The sequence below is a fragment of the Solea solea genome, chromosome 16 (assembly GCF_958295425.1).
Source record: "Solea solea chromosome 16, fSolSol10.1, whole genome shotgun sequence".
In the NCBI taxonomy this organism is placed as follows: Eukaryota; Metazoa; Chordata; class Actinopteri; order Pleuronectiformes; family Soleidae; genus Solea; species Solea solea.
The window spans coordinates 6,063,976-6,081,939 of NC_081149.1; the positions used below are offsets into that span (position 1 = coordinate 6,063,976).

Genomic DNA, 17,964 nt, shown 5'->3' on the forward strand with positions numbered 1-17,964 from the left:
AAATGGAATACACTTTATGTCACCGCACCAATCTATGTAATTGACTTCACTTTGGGCTGCAGCCATTATGGTCACGGTTCCTTTTTTATTTTTTTATTTATTTATTTATTTATTTTTGAACGGCATGTCAATGGAATCTGAAATGCGCGAAATTCCGCGTGGTTGATTTTCACAATGATTGCGTCGGATGGATTTGAATTGTGGGACATTTTTCGGGGGGTCATGAGGACTGACTGCGGTTACTGTGTGTGTGTGTGTGTGTGTGTGTGTGTATTTGTAAACCAGTAGAACAGGGGACTTCGGCGTCGTTACACACTCCCACAGAGGGGACTCCACGTTGAACAGGGGACATTTTTCCATTTTGTCATGCTTTAAATCAACCTAAAATCATGTCTAAGACAACGTATTAAGCAAAGTGTTTGTTTACGTGTGTGTGTGTGTGTTGTCTTCACTGCAGTCAGATCCTGTTATATGTGGAAGCAGAGGCTGATTTAGATGCGGGACAACAGGTAAACGCAATTAACTCTGTGGCAGAAGGAGGAGCGGCAGGATTCTGGAGTCTCAGGATTGGATTTTAAGGACATTGGTCTGACTTATTGATTGGTACTAAACTCAGCATTGCGTGATTACACTATTGCTTGGTTGTGTGTGTGTGTGTGTGTGTGTGTGTTTGTGTGTGCTTCTAGGTTGTAAAAATGGACAAAATGCTTCAGCACAGATGCTTTATAAGGTAGAATTCCCCCTCCTAGAAACAGGTAGTTTATGGTTTGGATGTCAGTGTGGAGTTCCGATTGGAATAAGGATCAGATTTAAATGAGAGCAGCCATGTGCAAACGTTAGTGCAGCCACACCAGCCTGGAGAAATCAACACATAGAATTATGGAATAGGCAATATAAGTAAAAAAATAAAAGTATCATGCTGTATAAAATATCAATGCTTGTATCACGGAGAAGTAAAGTTTATGGGTTTTTTATATTTTACTGCTGACACGAGCAGATAGGAATGTCTGTTTTTATGGCTAATTTAATAAATTAAGTACCTGCAAAAAAAAAAAAAAAAAAAAAAATCAAGGTGCACTGAAGAAGAAAAGCTTTACAGGCGAACCACACTGCGGTAAACGGTACGTCTGTGGTTTGTCCTCGCAGCCGGGTCATTTAAAGTGCGCTATAGTGTTTTCATTTAAAAGTAATTTAGCTTATATGAACTTATAAGTCCCTCTTGGTTTTTTTGGAATTTCAGTGTTTCACCAGCACATAAGAAGTTGTGTATTATTTCCTTTGTCAAACTCTTATAGGGCTCCCAAGTGAAATACACAAACACAACAACATCACAAGGATCTTAAGTTTATTCTTAAGATCCTTGTGATGTTGTTGTGTTTGTGTATTTCACATTCTCTTACATTTCGCTGGAATATTGTTTATTTTCTTATTACTCATAACAATCGTTATAATTTACAGAAACTCAGTGAAGAGCAGCGTATGGCTTTTATTTTCCAGCTCCCTCTGTTGTTTCATGGGAATGAGACGTGTCTCTAAGAGTGTCACATGGCACATTTAGCACTGAAAATGAGTAAAAACAAACATTTCCCACCCGCCATCTTTGGTTTTACAGACATTTCGTGGTGTCGCCGATAACAAAAACGGGATTTAAGTCGCAGATGCGGGAGCAATCTGGCTGTTTCTACGTGCCTCCCTCGATCATGCACCAGCGTAAAGCTCATACACGAGCAAGCACAACATGGATCTGTAACACAGTAATGGAGCAAAACCCTAAGGTAAGAGGTTCTATGCGAGGCCTGACATTAGTTACTTCTGAGGAAATAAATACAATCAAATAACACATTGTTGGACTTCTGCTTGTGGTTTTATTCTGAAGCACAAAACACCGTAGTCACCAACACCTCAAGTGGGTGATGTCGATATGTTCTTATTGTGTAAGTGGTGAGTGGGCCCCTTTTATTTTTTTTTTTCCCTGTTGACACTATAACGTTTGTTGTACACAGTGTGAGCCCCGGGAGAGCAGCTCGTAATTTTAAATACCAACACAAGTGCACACATAATACCGTTTACGTCCACAACCGTGACACTCTGTGGGTAGTGTGTTTACACACACACACACACACACAGTGATTGCATAATAAACTGAAAAAGACAAGTGGGAAAAAAAACACAACACACTGACATACAAAATAAAAACAAAGGCCATAATCCTCTCATATCGAGTAATATTTCGTAGCTACATGTGAAACGATAGTTAAAAGTTGTGGCGTTATGGAAATTAGACATATTTGAGGGTTTATATCAAATTCTATCGCAGTACCAAAACAAACATTTATATAAATTCTGTGACAGCGTGGTGAGACATCTTTATTGAAGTGAAATAAATCCCTGCAAGACAAAATGGACAAATGCAATGATTTGCCTGGCAACACATTAGCCTCTCTCCATATACATCCAGCGTAGTCGCGCTCTTACACGCACCGTGTGACGTGGGTTTCCCGAGAGCGACTGTTGCCGCCACTGAATTTTTCATCATTGATCTGATGTGATTTCCATGCTTGGCCGTCCCTCTGCCCTGTCACTCTCTATCTCGCGCTGTCATAGCATCTTTCTCGACCCCGAGGGCTAACGGAGCGTGAGCAACCGCCCCCCCCGTTTGTTGTCTCCCACCATGGCTCAACGAAAACCCCCCCTGCCTTCCACCCACCTCCGACAACTATCACACACCCCGTGACCTCAGCACTCCGTAACCGCGAGCAAGCCATACTTTTGTAAAAGAGGGTGGTAAAACGCTCGATGTATTGAACGTTGACTGTCCACCGCCATAAAGCTCCATCACCCACCTCCTTTCCTTTCCTTGTCAGAGCAGTGGCCTGTGTGTGTGTGTGTGTTTGGGTGTAGACGGCGTGGCGTGGATGGTTGATATATGACCGAGTGGGAGGCAGAAAGTCAGTGCCCCTCGGCTTCTGCTCTGCCGCAACCCCCCCTTCCCCCCAGTGGAAGCTTTTTAAAACATTTTCTGAAACGTCCTAATATCTGGCCGGAGCACGATGAGCGATGGCCAGAGCCAACCTGCTGATCTTAGCAGCGGGTGCATTAGTTTGCCATAAAGAAGCAGTGATTGTGAGACGTGGCAGGGCGAAAACATATGAGGATGAATGACGCCCTATAAAAGCCAAGCTCTGTTTCAAAATCCATTAGAGAAGAAAGTGCCTGAGCTCCCAACGCAGCAAAAGCCATGCAGCCCCCCCCCCCCCCCACCCCCATCCTACCTGAGCCTCCAATCGAGGCATAAATGGCAGATCGCTCTTGCAGTCCCTCCCCTAACTGTCCATTTAATCAAAAATTTTAATCAATGCATTAGTACATGACAGCTTTGAGGGGAGAAAAAACATGCTTCACTCCGCGCCAGATATTGGCATCCAAAGATAGGTGGGAGATGAATGCGGCTCATTTGATGCTAGATTTAACTTTGTGCTTTGTTTTTCATCTGTGTGTTTGTTTGTGTGTGTGTGTGTGCAGACATGCTAAAATTGTGTTAGTCCAACTAAAAACTCTACTTTTACAATACATCGAATTTGTCAAAGTCGGATTAACACATACTACCAGATAATGTGGTTGGGAGGGGAATCACTGAATGAATATATTCATTTGGAGTCAAGGTGACCTGCGTGGTCTGCACATGCTCCACAGTTACCAACCCTTGGCTTTGGACAGGTGATAATAATAGTAATAGAAACCGGTACACAAAAGAAGACATCAGCAAAATCCAGGGTAGAACACTTTTGGACTGACAAAAGAGACGTAGTGTACGTTCTGTCGGCTCAAAGAATCTTCAAGTTAAACAATGTTAGGAAGACTTGGAATGGCGCACAACTATTTACCAGGTCACCCAGGCCAGGAAACCCCCCCCTAACCCGCCAAGATACACGGATGCGCTGCACTCTGATCTGCATAGCTTGCATCTCACGTACCCCCGCTGCCACACTGCTGGACAGCTGGAGTCGCGAGACTAGCATCATTTTGGGCGTAGGAATTGTGTCAAGCTTCTCCGTCTGCCTGCTATAAATTCCGACATTTGGCCATTTCCATTTAAGGACAAACAGCACAAAGAGTCACAGAAGCAGAATGTGCTAACCCTAACATTAACCTGGCTATAAGAACACATATCGCCACCTAGTGTAGTGGAGGCGTTCACACCAGTATAAAAACATGGCATTCAAACCGCGTAGTAGAACTAAAACAATAGCTCGACTTCAACGTACATAGAAACAATCAACTCTATGTTTTTTTTTCTTTGTGTGTGCATGTGCTGCCATGGAACCGACACCCCCACTGACCCCCCCACCACCCCCCGCTGACACTACCTCCTAATTACTCAGATCTGCGCTCAAAGTGAAGAAATAATGAACGAGAGCTTTAATTATGCCTCCAGACAAAGGATCCCCGATGCCTCAGAAAAACTCCGCTGCGTGGCATGCCGAGATGGCTGAGGGTTGAGGGCAGTTCTAACGGGAACCCCCCCTCTCCCTGTGGGTGCACAAAGCTGGTCAGCCTCGAATGCAGATCCAGCTCTGCAATCCCTGACATGATGTCGGAAAGAGCACAGATATCAAAAAGGGGGGGGGGGGGGGGGAGTCTATAAAATGGACTCCCTTATTAAAAAAAAAAAAAAGAGAGAGCGCTACAGTATATAGGTTTGTTATCTCTAACAGATATGACACAACCTTTAATTAGTGGGGATCCCTGAAGCTTTGGGCCTGAGATGTAATCAGTGGACCTTTAGTGAGAGCACAACCCTCCCCTCTGTCACTGCCCCCAGGGCCGGCTGATGGAGGCGTCCTCATGCCCCCTCTTCTGCAGCAAGGTTGGCTGGCACTCTGGAGATGCCAGATAATGAGGTAGGCTGTCAGAGGAGGCACTTCAAGGGTGCCCCCTCTAAAGGCCTGGCTGCTCCTCACCACTGCAAACCGGCGGCACCAGACCCCTGCCGCTTTGTTTTCCTCAGAGCGGCGTCTCCAGAGTTTTTTTCTTTGGCTCCGTGTTGTGTCATCATGTGTGTGCCACAGGAGAAGTTGAAAACCCCGATCTTTCTCCGGATTTTACAACCCAACTGATCGCATGAGCAGCTCAGATGGGATAATTATACGCCACACTGTGACTAATGAAGAGTATAACGGAGTGCAAGTTTCACTTTCATACATATTTACAAAGTTGGGGTGTGTGTGCGCAGAATATAGTATAATTCCCACTCTGACATAGAGTGGTGTTGTTCAGAGTCTGGTGGTCCTCCTGATGGGGGAGCTGTGTCCATAGTGAAGTGCATAGAGCAGCAGTGAGTGCATGTGCACTCATCTACTGCACCATCTGCACATCTCTATCCCTGCTGCTGCTGCTGCTGCTGCTGCTTTCCCACTTTTATCACACAAAGGTATTTTTCCACAGCGAAAATTGGAAATGTTGTACTTGTAACTTCCATTGAGGATGCTCAGTTAATGTCCTCAGAATGTTACGGTATAGGAAGAGTATAACTTTTTTTTTCTTTTACATTTCAATTTATTTTTTTTAGCATTTAGTATTTTTTTAGATTAAAGTTTAAAAAAAAAATTCTGTCAGTGTGGAAACCAGGGCTAGGATGATCTTGAAAAGTAAAATTCACAGGAAACTTCTGGTGTGGTTTGGAAACCTATATATTTAATGTTCAAAATACAGCTTTGTTTTCAGCAAATTATGATACAGAATTCCCCCAGTTAAAAAAAAAATAGTATAATAATAAATGGAATTAATACACAGATAAAAATAAACAATGTCGTTAAAAAGTTGCAAGAAAAGGAGATGTCCACTGAGTAGACTGATGATATTTGCACTCTGCATATGCCTGATTGTTCTGATAATCTCAGTTTTATTTCCTGAGAAAGAAGAATGAATAAATAATTAAAAATACCCTATAGTGAATCAGATCTGCTCCAAAATAACACTCTGTGCTCCCACCAAGAAAAATTGTTGTTGTTTGTATAATGTTACATAAACTCAGACATTGCTGTAAATATAGAACCTCCTTTATGGAGATAAATATTTACATTCCACCTGTGATTTAAGATTTTTACACAGACAAAGAAATATGTTTGTGTAATTTGACAGATTAAACTATTTAACTGTGTGTTTTAAGCATCCGCTCCATTGCCAACAACAGACACCGCTGCATTATTTTATAACGCCATAATTCTGTATATCCACTGCCTTTAAATACATTTCCTCTTATGAGTCATCCGTTCACAGAGGAACACTTTTGAATGAAGGAGTGCAGATTTAATGGCTTCTTTTACACAGTGCCGCCGCTGCTCTTACTTAAGTGAAGGATCTGATCACTTCCTCCTCCACTGTCAGCGTGATGGGAGTTAAGGGAAATAAACAGTCGTCTCTTATGATGATTAGTGCGAGTGCGCCGTATTGATCGGCGGTCATACGATAAACAGCGGAGAACAGGAATGCACCGCCGATCGTTTGAGCCCCATTAGTCGCTGCTTGTATTGCCTTTGATTATTGCTGACTGAGCTCCCAGTGCATGTGATGGCTTTTTACTGCTAGAACTGCTGCTTTCAACCCTTTTTTTTCTTTACAAAGAAGAAGCACTTTTACAAAAAAAAGAGGACAACACTGTCTTTCTCTGCCACACTTTTTTTTAGCGAAGCTATAAAGTCGCACCATGCCTCAAATCAGATGAATCTCATTAGCAACCAGGTCTTCCAAAAATGACTTGTTACACTCCTAAACTACATTTGTGTTGTTGTCTTTTACAAATGATGTTTGAAATTCCACGTGTTAGGTGTAAGTTTTCAAAGTTTGACTCCAAGAGAACGCTATTATATGTCCATTCCATGCCAGTAAGAAGTCAATCAGAGCCTGGTTCAACTCAAAATGAAGATAACGATGGAGCTGAGAGCAGATTACTCCACAGGGAGTTTGAGTCTTCCTGGTTCTAATGGAATATGTTAAAGGTCTTTAGGCAGAGGACTACAGTGTATGTGTCATCTTGAAGGAGGAAGCGTCAGGCTGTGTACATTACTGGTGTTGATGTTGCCTCTCTTTTGCTTGGCCAAGTATATTCTATATATCACAGACGCCACGACCTTCTTCACCTTCTTCAAAAAACTTCCCCAACAACTTCTTCTAAACACACATTGATCAGAGCGAGAGACTTTCAGTCTGTGGTGTTTTTGGCATAAACATAATAAATAAAGTTGATAAACCATTTCCTGATTATGAATGTAGTCAAGTTTAGGCACAAAAACCACCTTGGTAGGGTGAGGTGAAGATCATCAGAAGATCAGCTCTGGTTGATGATCATGCAACAGTGCCATTTTAGACACATACCAGGCATACCAGTGTAGCTGGATAACGGAGAAAAACGAGGAGGAGCAGAAATGTGTTTGGTAGTTCAACCAGGGTGGATAACACGCTAGCTACTCCTCCTAGCTGAACTCTTGGCGACCACATCCTCTCTCGTCCACGCCTCCGTCAAAAACTAGTCCCGAACAACTCACTCACGGCTCTTGTGGTTGCCGTTTCTTCCGAAGAAATACTGCAGTACTGCAGTTTATATGTCGTCTACTTCTACTTTGGTGCATGTGCAGAACCCCAAGTCCAACTCCAGTCCGACTAAGCGTATACATGCGGGAGTAATCGGACTATGAGTCACATGTTAGTCCGACTAAGACTAGCTTGATAACGTTTTTACATGACATTAGGAAAACCAAGTTATTATCGTAGTCAGACTAAAAACAATAAACTTTTAAAGCAATGAGTGAAACACATACATAAACAATTCTCAGCATTACAATATAGACCCAGGCAACTTGTCTGTTCACTGACTGTGTTTATGTAAAAAATAGCTGTTGTGCCCCAGGATGCCCAAACAGTCGGGGACAAGCAAACAGGGAAAACATTTTACCGGATCACTAAAGATCCCATGCAGTAGCTTTGTATGCAAGTGTGTATGTATGTATGAAAGATCTTGATTTCATTGTTTTTTTTTTTAAACAATGATCAAAACAATATCGTAAATTGCAACAACAATTGTCAGGATTATCGTGACACGTAATCTTCTTACTGTCCCATGCTTGCTGGTAAATTACATCACCGCTGGTGATGTTTCAGAAAAACAAGCATAATGTGGGAGCAGGTACAGTTGTTACGAAACACGGCTGAGGATGCAGTTTGGTGTGTGTGTGGGAATGTGAATTTTTTTTCCCTTCCAGGAGACAGATTTGTCATGCGAGGCGACTGAACGCACTCCTGTGTGTGTGTGTGTGTGTGTGTGTGTGTGTCCTGACACGGAGTGCGAGTCCCGTTGTGTGGCAGCAGCGTCACAGACTCACGACAGACTCATGACAGAGTCAACAGTGACAGTGATGATGATGGTGATTGTGGTAATAATGATTATGCTGATTATTGCGGGGCCGTCACAGACATGTGGTGATTGCGCCGCGAGCAAGAAACAGAGGAAGACAAAGGGGGTGACACTGATAAAACTGATGATGACGGTGATTAGAATCACTTCCTTTTTCACCCCCCCCCCCCCTTTTCTTTTTGTGATCAACAGTCAGCCTTCTGCAGCCGTTGTTGATCTTTCTTTAATTGGCACGTAAGCAGTGTGAGGAGTTAACCGAGGATATCTCCACCGCGTTTGAGGGCTTTGATTTCACATGACAAAAAGAAAAAGGCGCTGTTGAGAACATTCCAGCAAACTCCCCTTTGAAGGGAGTGATCTGGCAGTGCTCATTTGAATTATTAACAGAGCAAAAAAGGAGAGCAAAAGAGCGCGAGACAGGAAAACACATAGAGAGGAGAGAGAGACAGGGGCAACGCCAAGCCGCTCAAGCCCCAAACCACGCCAGATAATCGGTGACGACTGATCCTTGCATCAAACAGTCAGACCAATTATATCCACTGTATTCTGCTGAGAACGATGGCTGTCAGTGTAGAGGTGTGAAAAAAGGCGGCCTCTTTCAGCCAAGTTCACAAAACACAAGTATGAATGTGTAATTACGGGTCAGCCGTCCGTCCCTCCTGCTGCTGCTGCGTTATTTAATCTGCAGAGGGGCAGCGTCCCAGAGCGAGCTAATTCGCTGCGTGCTTGTGTTGTGTCTGCCTCAGCAGGACCTCGTCATTACCGCCACTGCGGCCAAATCGGCAAATCAGAGAAACAGGAACAAATCTTTTAGTCACAGTTTTGCATGCCATCTGACAAAAATCCACTTTTTCTTTTTTTTTACTATAGATACCACTTTGTCATAATAATACAAATACAGATCTTTTATTTTTTTTAATGCCGCCGTCTGGAAGTGATGCCTGGTGTCATTATTTTATGGCCCTGGCTCTGGTTATAAAATGTTAGGAAAAACAAAATAAATGACGCCATATAACTTATTTTATCCTCCAGCTTTGCTGTCATAACTGGAACAACAACAACAACACAAATAAATAAATCACAAAACAAACAAACAATTATGTCGTTTAAGTAGCTGTTAGAAAAGCAAGAGCTTTAAAAGGACAACAACAACATACACTACCTGGTTATCTATATTATTTCTTATTTGGTTCCACACAATCGCAACTGGAGCAACTGCTGTTCAGGAGTGTTAGCGTTAGCGTTAGCACTGTCTGAGCAATGCTAATATACTTTCTAAAGTGTGGAATTGAATCAGTGCGTACATTAGCGTCTATATTTCCCTCCAATGTTCATTCTAACATTATTATCTAACATTTGTTTGGTGTGGTATGAATCTCTCCTGGACACACATCATTATTTTCACTGCTAGCGCTAGCTAGGAGCAGCTTTTTACACCAGGGAAAGAAATTAGCCGATTTAAATGCGACTCTACGGAAAAATAACCTGAAAAAGAACAACATTTTTACGTCTAATCCTTTCAAAGGGAATCTTATCATTTGTTTATTTTTTCCTGTTCTGTTCATATAAAATAATAATAATAATATAATTCCATTAAAATACTGGAACATACTTGTTATTTATGGTCAGAACTAATGATAAAATACATTACAAAAGTAATTTTAATGGGAAAATTTCAATTAGTAGAGTAAATTTAAGTGTTTCACATCAGTTTTAGCAAATTCTGTCCTTATTAGTGATGAGAGGACGGTATTTTTAAACGTGCAGTGTGTAGAATTGCGTTTATTGGTGAAGTTGCATGTCACGGCTGAACCATAATCTTTTTATGTTTTGCAGAACCCGTGGGACCTTCAGTTAACATCAAAACCCCAAAATATTGTCGTTGTAGTTTGTCCATTGTGGGCTATTGTAAAAAACATGATGGTCCAAAAATGGCAGCTGATGGTTGCAAGAATAGAATTAGATGATACACGTATTAAACACATTTAGAACCAAAGAAAAAGGATTTCTGCTGATAAGAGTGTCGCGTCACAACAGATAACTATGCTGATTGGTTACCTCGCCTCCTACGTGGAAGGTTGCTTCCAGTTCAGCTGCATCAGCCTCATCTTGATGCCATTTTTTTTTGTTTTCTGCTGCCATTGTTCCAGCTCTGGCAGTGGAAGATAATTCTTAATCCTGCCCACAGGTCTCTCCATCAGTGAGCCACATCTATTAGAGTCGTTGAAAACTGTTTCTAAGATGCGAAAAATCTGGAACCAGACCAATAAATAGGGATGTGAATTAGCTGCACACGAAACAGGACCACGTTTGAACCGTTCTGGATCAATTTCCATTCGTCTAGGTGAATCCTCTTTGGTGGCATGTTTTCACATCACACTTGAGGATTAAGTGAAACAGAATTATACAGAAAGTACTGCACACATTATGAAGCATTTAGATGTAAATTTATCTTCTTCTTTTTTTATCGTGTGATTCTGAAATAAAATGTTTAAGGAAGCTGCAAGACGAGCAGGTGCAGCTTGTCTTGACCCATATTATGTTCTGTGGATCTCTGAAGTCAAGACTTAAGACATAACATTTCCAACAATTTATTGAAGGTAACGTTGTATCCTATATAAGCCTGAACCGTGATGTAATAAATGCATCATATTCTCTCTCTCTCTCTCTGTGTCGGTGTCTTCTCAGAGCTTTATCAAACGGAATTAATAATAAAAGAAAATACATTAAAATTATTTTGGTACAGTTTAGCGTGCTCTTCACTGCATGCTTGGCCGGATGCATGTTTACAGCTCAGTGGATGCAAGTGCAGATGAAGAAGGATGTCACGACCAGGCCTAATGACAACCCCCCACCCCACCCCACCCCCTCTCTTTTTTTTAAATGCATTTACAGGATCTTTCTGCCATAAAGAATGTGTCCTTGAGCGCGTGCACTCATTCACAGACAGAGGTGGCGCTGGCTCGTGGCGCGTATGTGTTTATGTATTGTGTTTGCAGTGTGTGTGTGTGTGTGTGTGTGTGTGTGTGGGGGGGGGGGAGGGGGGGGGGTGCAATTAAAAGGCAGCGTGCAGCGTCCCGGGAGGTGCTAATGCCCAGGATCAGCTGTTCTAATGTCATTCACATCCCCTCTGTTATTCAGCCGGCCCTGTTTGATGTTCAAATCCACCAGGGACCTCTTCACTAACCTCCCCCCCCCACCACCACCACCACCACCAGCACCCACCCAAATGCTACCACCACCACTTCTTTCATACCCCCACCCTAACCTACCCAGCCCTGCCTCTACAACCCCTCCTCCTTCCCTCCTCATCCTCCTCCTCTTCTTGCACAGAACCTCCCCTTCTGTGTCTGAATGCTTATGTTGGCTTTTATCGTGCTCAAAGTAAACACAGTCGCGCCACGGATAGTGAGAGAGAGAGCCAGAGAGAGAGAGAGAGAGAGTGTGTGCAATAGTGATAAAGGAGGAACATGCACATTGTCTGCGCGCCGCTCGCATCCCTGCTCCATCTTCAATAGACACGCACAGCGGAAGGGAAAATTTAAAAAGGCAAAAGAAAGGAGGGATCCACAGAGAGAGAGAGAGGGAGAGACTGAGCAGGGAGCGAGCCAGAGAGAGAGAGAGAGAGAGAGAGAGAGAGAGAGAAGTAGAGCGAAGAGGATCTCCCTGCTAAATGCGCAAAGCGTCCCGTCACCCCACGCTGAGCTCCATGGCCAACTCCGGCTGCCTGCTGCTCTCCGGCTCCGGGATGCTACCTCACTCGCTCCAGTGTCCCCCTGCTTTCCTCTACCTGCCCGAGGTAAGACTGGATAACAGCTCGCTTCATCCACCCTCCCCCCTCTCTCTCTCTCTCTCTCTCTCTCTCTCTTACACTTGCTCTCCATCCATGCTTTTCACTCCATCCTTCCGTGCGCTTCCGCGGCTGCACGTGATCGCGCGGCTCGGGCTTTTTGTCGCTGTCGCCCTGAGCACTTTCACTCTCCACCATCGCACTCCTCCTAACCCTTGACCGCTGTCAAAAGAAGAGAGAGGGGGGGGGGGGGGGGGTCACAGTGTGGAGTGGAGGTGAAGGGGACTACCCCTTTAATTTATCCTTTCAACCAAGCACCACCTCCCCCCCTCCATTCTTCCTTCCTCTTGTCTTCCTCTCCTCCTCCCATTCTCTTTATTTGTATGAAGTTGCTGATGACGTTTGTGTCCGTGATCACTTTTTCTTTGTTGTTGTTATTTTTGAGAATATTAAGACGCTGTTCTGACAGTAAAATGCTTATCTGACGCCAACTTCTTCTTCTTCTTCTTCTTCTGCTACACTTTGTTCCCACGTGTGTTTACACACCTATGTAACGTCCTGATGGCGTCACCCAATCTGACCCCAGATCTGCTTCAAAACCAGTAGAATTTAGGGCCGCGGGGCCTTTTTTATGATTACGAGACGTAAAAAAGAAAAAGAAGAAGTCGTTATGTGAGGTCAACGCTGCTGCCATTTAAATGATGTATATTGTCGAGTGTTTTATGGACTTTGTTTTGGAGAAACTGTCTCTGAAATATTAAGTTGTTTTGTTTTTTTTTACACACAAACACAGTGTTCTGCACTAATTAACATGTCATTGTGTTATGTTTCTGTTTTTTTCCACTGTTTCCCTCACTCACTCACTCACTCACTCACTCACTCATTCATTCATTCTGCAAAAAACCCTAAAAAACTGAGGGTGAAAAATTCAACAACAAGGTGACTCTTAAGAGACCGCGCGCGTCTGTCTCGCTACTGAATTATTCACATGTTTTAATTCAGTGAGTTGGGGATGGGAGTGCTGTTATAGTGCCATGGTGACGGGGGGGGGGTGTGTGTGTGTGTGTGTGTGTGTGTGGGCGGGGGGTCGAGCGTCCAATTCCATTTTTACTACCCGGCAGCATGTGTTGCAGTAAACAGCGTGTGTCACTCACTCACTGCGGCGATGCAGGGGGAAGAATAGTGGAACTCCAGCTTTTCTTATTTTGAACCCCCCCCCCCGCCATCATGGTAATAGAACCTCACACCCCTCCCACCCATCTGGCCAGAGTGGGCAAACTCCACCGGTCAGCCGGCGCTACAGCTTTAAAATAATGCTTGTTTATACACATATATATGTATATGTGTATATATATAATGGAAGGTAAACAGAGCTGTTTCTGTTTGTTTATATGCAAATGTGTGTATGTTTGTGTTTATGTGTCAATCAGACTCCACAGTATTTAACATGAGTGCAACACCTCGTATACACAAGTGTTTACAGAGTGCATTTGATTGTATTTGACAGTATTTTCAATGTTGTTGCAGCTTCTGATTGTGATATTTTCATATAGACATAGTTTTCATTTTCATGCTTTTATTGTCGAGTAGGTCCACAACTAATAATAAATAAAAAATAATAATAAATTATAATTGCGTCAATATGTCGCCTATTTTCTCAATTAAACAAGTCATTTAATACAATTTAGATTTTTTGTTTCCCAAACCCTCAAAATAACAACAACAAACAATGAAAAATGAGAAATTAAGCACGTTTACGCCCCGGAATCCTTGCACAAAACGATGAATTGATGATCAAAATTGCTGGCGATGAATCAAATTGTTGATGAATCATTTCAAGTCAAGTGTCACGTGGCAAAAATCCCTCTGAGCTGTTTCCACTTCTTTCAAATCCTCTGACCCACGTGTGTGTGTGTGTGTGTGTGTGTGTGTGTGTGTGTGTGTGTGTTGTGTTTGTGTCCGAGCTGAAACTGAAACTTCCTGTGTTTTCATATTTTCATACAACTGCCCTTTTGTTTTCTTTCAAAAATCCCTCTTCAGTATCAGCTTCTTCGTCATCTTCTCTTTGCGGTAAACCCTCGCCCTGCAGTGATGTGAGTTGGGGGGGGGGCACACACACCCGTGTTCTCCCCCACTCTCTCTCTCCTCTCGCTGTGGCGTCGGCTCGTGTGCGGTGACAGTGGGTGGGGGGGGTTGTAGATTGAGGTGATAGCCTCTGCCTTTGCAGTTTGTTTGCATTTCAAATAAGACTCTGTATTAAGTTGGGTTCTCCTCAACAGCTATTTGCTGATTATGTGTGAACGTGGCACCGCATGATATCACAGCAAGACAGGAGTTTATTACATAAAAGATTAGCAAAGCATACCTTGCCCCGTGTGTGTGTGTGTGTGTGTGTGTGTGTGTGTTCCCTGTGCTTTGATGCTCTTTGTAGTGAGCTTGTAGTATATGCGTATAAATCCCGGCTAAATGTTTGCTTTCATTAGCACAAGGAGAGACTCCCTGCGGTGTGATGGGAGAACTGTGAGCTTCTGATTACACTCCAAAAAAAAAGAAGAAGAAAGAAAGAAAGAAGGAGAGGGGGAAGAAAGTGGCGGCGTCACGGTCGTCCCTCCTCTCGACACGGGGAGAGTTTCTCCGCCACACGTGGTTCCCGCCGGCTTCATCCATTCCGCAGGATGATGTCACTTCTCCCCTCCGCCGCCAATTTGTATAGCAGCGGCTCATTTCGTGAGTTATGGCGCTGGATATTGAGGGAGTTATGAATTACAGTGTGGGGAAGGCTTTTACGGGATGCGCCGCTCGCCGCTGTAGGCCCGTATTAAAGTATAAATATATTTATGGTGCGGAGCCCGGGCTGACGGCTGGAGCTCGGCTTTGCTCGTGGTAGTTAGTAGCTGTCTTCAGAGCCATAAAAACATGGCATCGCATGGATTTTCTATTTACCAGGCACTGGGTGGGCATATGGCAACGCTCGTAAATGTAACTCTATTATCTAAGAGGATGCTGTTGGGTGAGAAGCAGGGTGTTACTTATGTCTAAAAGAGAAGGGGGGGGGGGGGGGGGGGGTAAGCAGTTGTTATTGTCGTCATGTCACATCTCTCTCTGTGTCTTTACGTCCGACTTATCTGGAGATCTCTTCCCCCCGTTTTCTAAAATTGCCTCGCTTTGATTTGGAATTGGATTTTCTATCATGGCATTCCGCCGCGCTGATGTCTATTGTTATTGTTGCATGTATTGATTTTTTTCCTTTTTATGTGGCTTCTTCAGTCGTGGCGGGCACCCCCCCCCCACACACACACCCCCCCCCCCCCTGTTTTGAATGTCTCCCCGCGTTTCTTAACTGCGTGCGGCTTCGGTATCGTCCTAAACGGTTAGGTCACTGAGAGGAGGCGATCCTTTCATGGCGGTGGATCCTGGGAGGAATTGCCCAGGCCTCTCTGGTTTCAGCTTCCTCCTCCTCCTCCTCCTCCTCCTCCTCCTCCTCCTCTTATTCCTACTCATGCTGATCTCTTTTCTACTGCACTGGAGCTAACTCTCTCACACACACACACACACACACACACACACTGATACATCTGGTTAAAGGCGAGGGATGCAGTCTGGGAATACTCGTGACACACTTCCCCCTCGGTTCAGGCCTTGATCCTGCCTCCCAGAGCGTCGCTATTCACAGGGACTTTAGATATCGAAGGATTCGGGTTGGCGGTCTCCCGGGGACGGACTAATGCGAGCCGCGCAGAGACGGCTCCTTCCTGGGGGATAATTATTGTAGGCCAAGCTGTACTATTGACAGCTGTAAATGGAGATGCTGTCTGTAACTGGGGAGGCCCCTAATAGGTTTTTGTCCCGACACAGGCTCTCGTTAGGCCCGTGTGGGTGCAGTGGAGGCGAGTTTGAGAAATGAGCCGCGGCCTCGCCCGAGAGGCCGCTGTCCCCCTCACCTCGCCACCCTCCCTCCCACCCGACCCCTCGGGAAAAGGGTTAACATACAATAGCTGCTTCCCTCTTCAGCGTTAATGGTCACACGATACGTGCACGTCATCTGTTCAGCAGGTGACTTTCTCTCTGACGCTCTCCGTAACAATCACAGTCGCAACGACAATGTGAAGCTTTGATGAACGAGATGAAAGGAGTCGATAAGAAGTGAGGCAGATTGAGTTAAGAAGAGAAAAAAACTGCAAGTGTTATGATTCAATTCACGACATTAGACTCTGTTTTCCCACATTTGCAGACAAAAGTCAGCATTTTTAAAGGAATTAATAGCACTTTGTCATATTTGTTTCGGAGTATATGAGATGTACACTTTGTACTGTTCAGTCTTTACCTGTGGACACAAAAAGAACTGTTAAATCTATATAAGTCTTGATTTCTCAATGAAACTAAGAGTGTCGTGGATGAGTGACGTCACATTCAGGACATACATAGATGCTAGTCCATGAGAATTCTGCATCCGTCGCGCTGGGAAACTCAAAATTGAACAAATACTGTGTCGTGAATCATGTAGTGACACAAAAATTGCATTTTTTTTTTGTTGAAGTCATGAAACTCAAAGAGAAAATTCAGGTTTTTTTAAACATGGACGACAATCTGCAGCTGTTGGCTGTTCTGGTCCAACCCCAGAAAGTAGGCGTGGCTTAAGTTTCCTTGCACAAACACACATGTGTCGCTGTGAACGTTTTAAATGAATGAACAATAACTTGGAGGAGGAGGAGCCAGACAAACAAACCAACCGATATTTTAAGAAACCAACGGCAAGAAAACTGTCTTTTCTTTCCTTTCCTTTCCTTTTCCACAGTATAATTCACTCCCTTCATTGTCATTCATAGCTATGTTTCACAGAGCGTGTTTGTGTATCCGAAAGCCTCTCATTGTTGACCAGAAACACATCAGCGAGTCGCGCCGTCTGTGACTCGTCCCCTCATCTGCATAAACATGGTAACTGTAATTTATATTGAGTCGCTGTCCTGCTGCAGGGAAACACTCGGCGCACACACACGGCAAACGCTTATTAATCCAGCAGCTAAAAATAAAAAACAGGTTGCTCTCTGCCCTCGTGCAGGTTTGAGCCAAATCTGAAAAGAGAAATGACTTTGAATCTATTTCATTGTTAAAGTCATTGCTTTTCCACCAGTGATAGGACCTGGTTCTTCTTCGTGGTTCCAAACGAGCCGATGCTTCAATCGGCCAGCGATCGATCGGAGAGCGCTGTCGTCCGACACAAGAATGATACCTGCTGTGTTGTAGCTAGAATCAATAACTCGATTATTAATCATTAACTAAATGAATCGTCAACTATTTTGATAATCGCTTTAATCGTTTTGAAGCTTTTATTTATTATTAGAACAAGATTTCTGATCGTTTCAGCTTCTTAAACGTGACTATTTCCTTCCTTTCTTTGCTCCATGTAACAAAGAAATCATTACTTCAGTGAGAGTGAAGTATTATCTTTAGTGGCTCTGTGTGTCTGTCTGTCTGTTTGTGTTTCCGCACTTGCCAATATGACCAACAGAGGCCGCCAGAGGCTTGTTGCGTGAATGGGGTGAAGTCGGCCATCTCTGATTGCCTTGTTTTGGTTTGTGGACAAAAACAAGACACTTTAAGAACATCGTCGTTTCCCCGTTTGACAAACACCGATCAGCGTCTTCTGACGTTACCTGACGTTTCATGGACCCAGCGTTTGCTCGATGAATCGAGGAAATAATCGATTACGAAAATAATCGCTAGTTGCGGCTCTAGAAGCGAGTAGAGCTTGAAGTGCATGATG

General features: G+C 43.8%; 1 protein-coding gene across 11 annotated transcripts in view; it reads left to right on the forward strand.

Annotated features, from left to right (window-relative positions):
• The window catches only part of LOC131474972 (RNA binding protein fox-1 homolog 3-like), a 519,357-nt gene that overhangs the window by 393,730 nt on the left and 107,663 nt on the right, over nt 1-17,964 (forward strand). For 2 of the 11 annotated variants that reach the window (XM_058652723.1, XM_058652725.1), the window contains exon 1: nt 11,795-12,209. The exons of the other annotated variants lie outside the window; for them this stretch is intronic. In XM_058652723.1, the coding sequence (XP_058508706.1) occupies nt 12,084-12,209 (126 nt within the window). In that variant the 5' untranslated portion in view covers nt 11,795-12,083. Of the gene's footprint in view, nt 1-11,794; nt 12,210-17,964 lie in introns of those variants that run through there. 11 annotated transcript variants of the gene reach the window in all.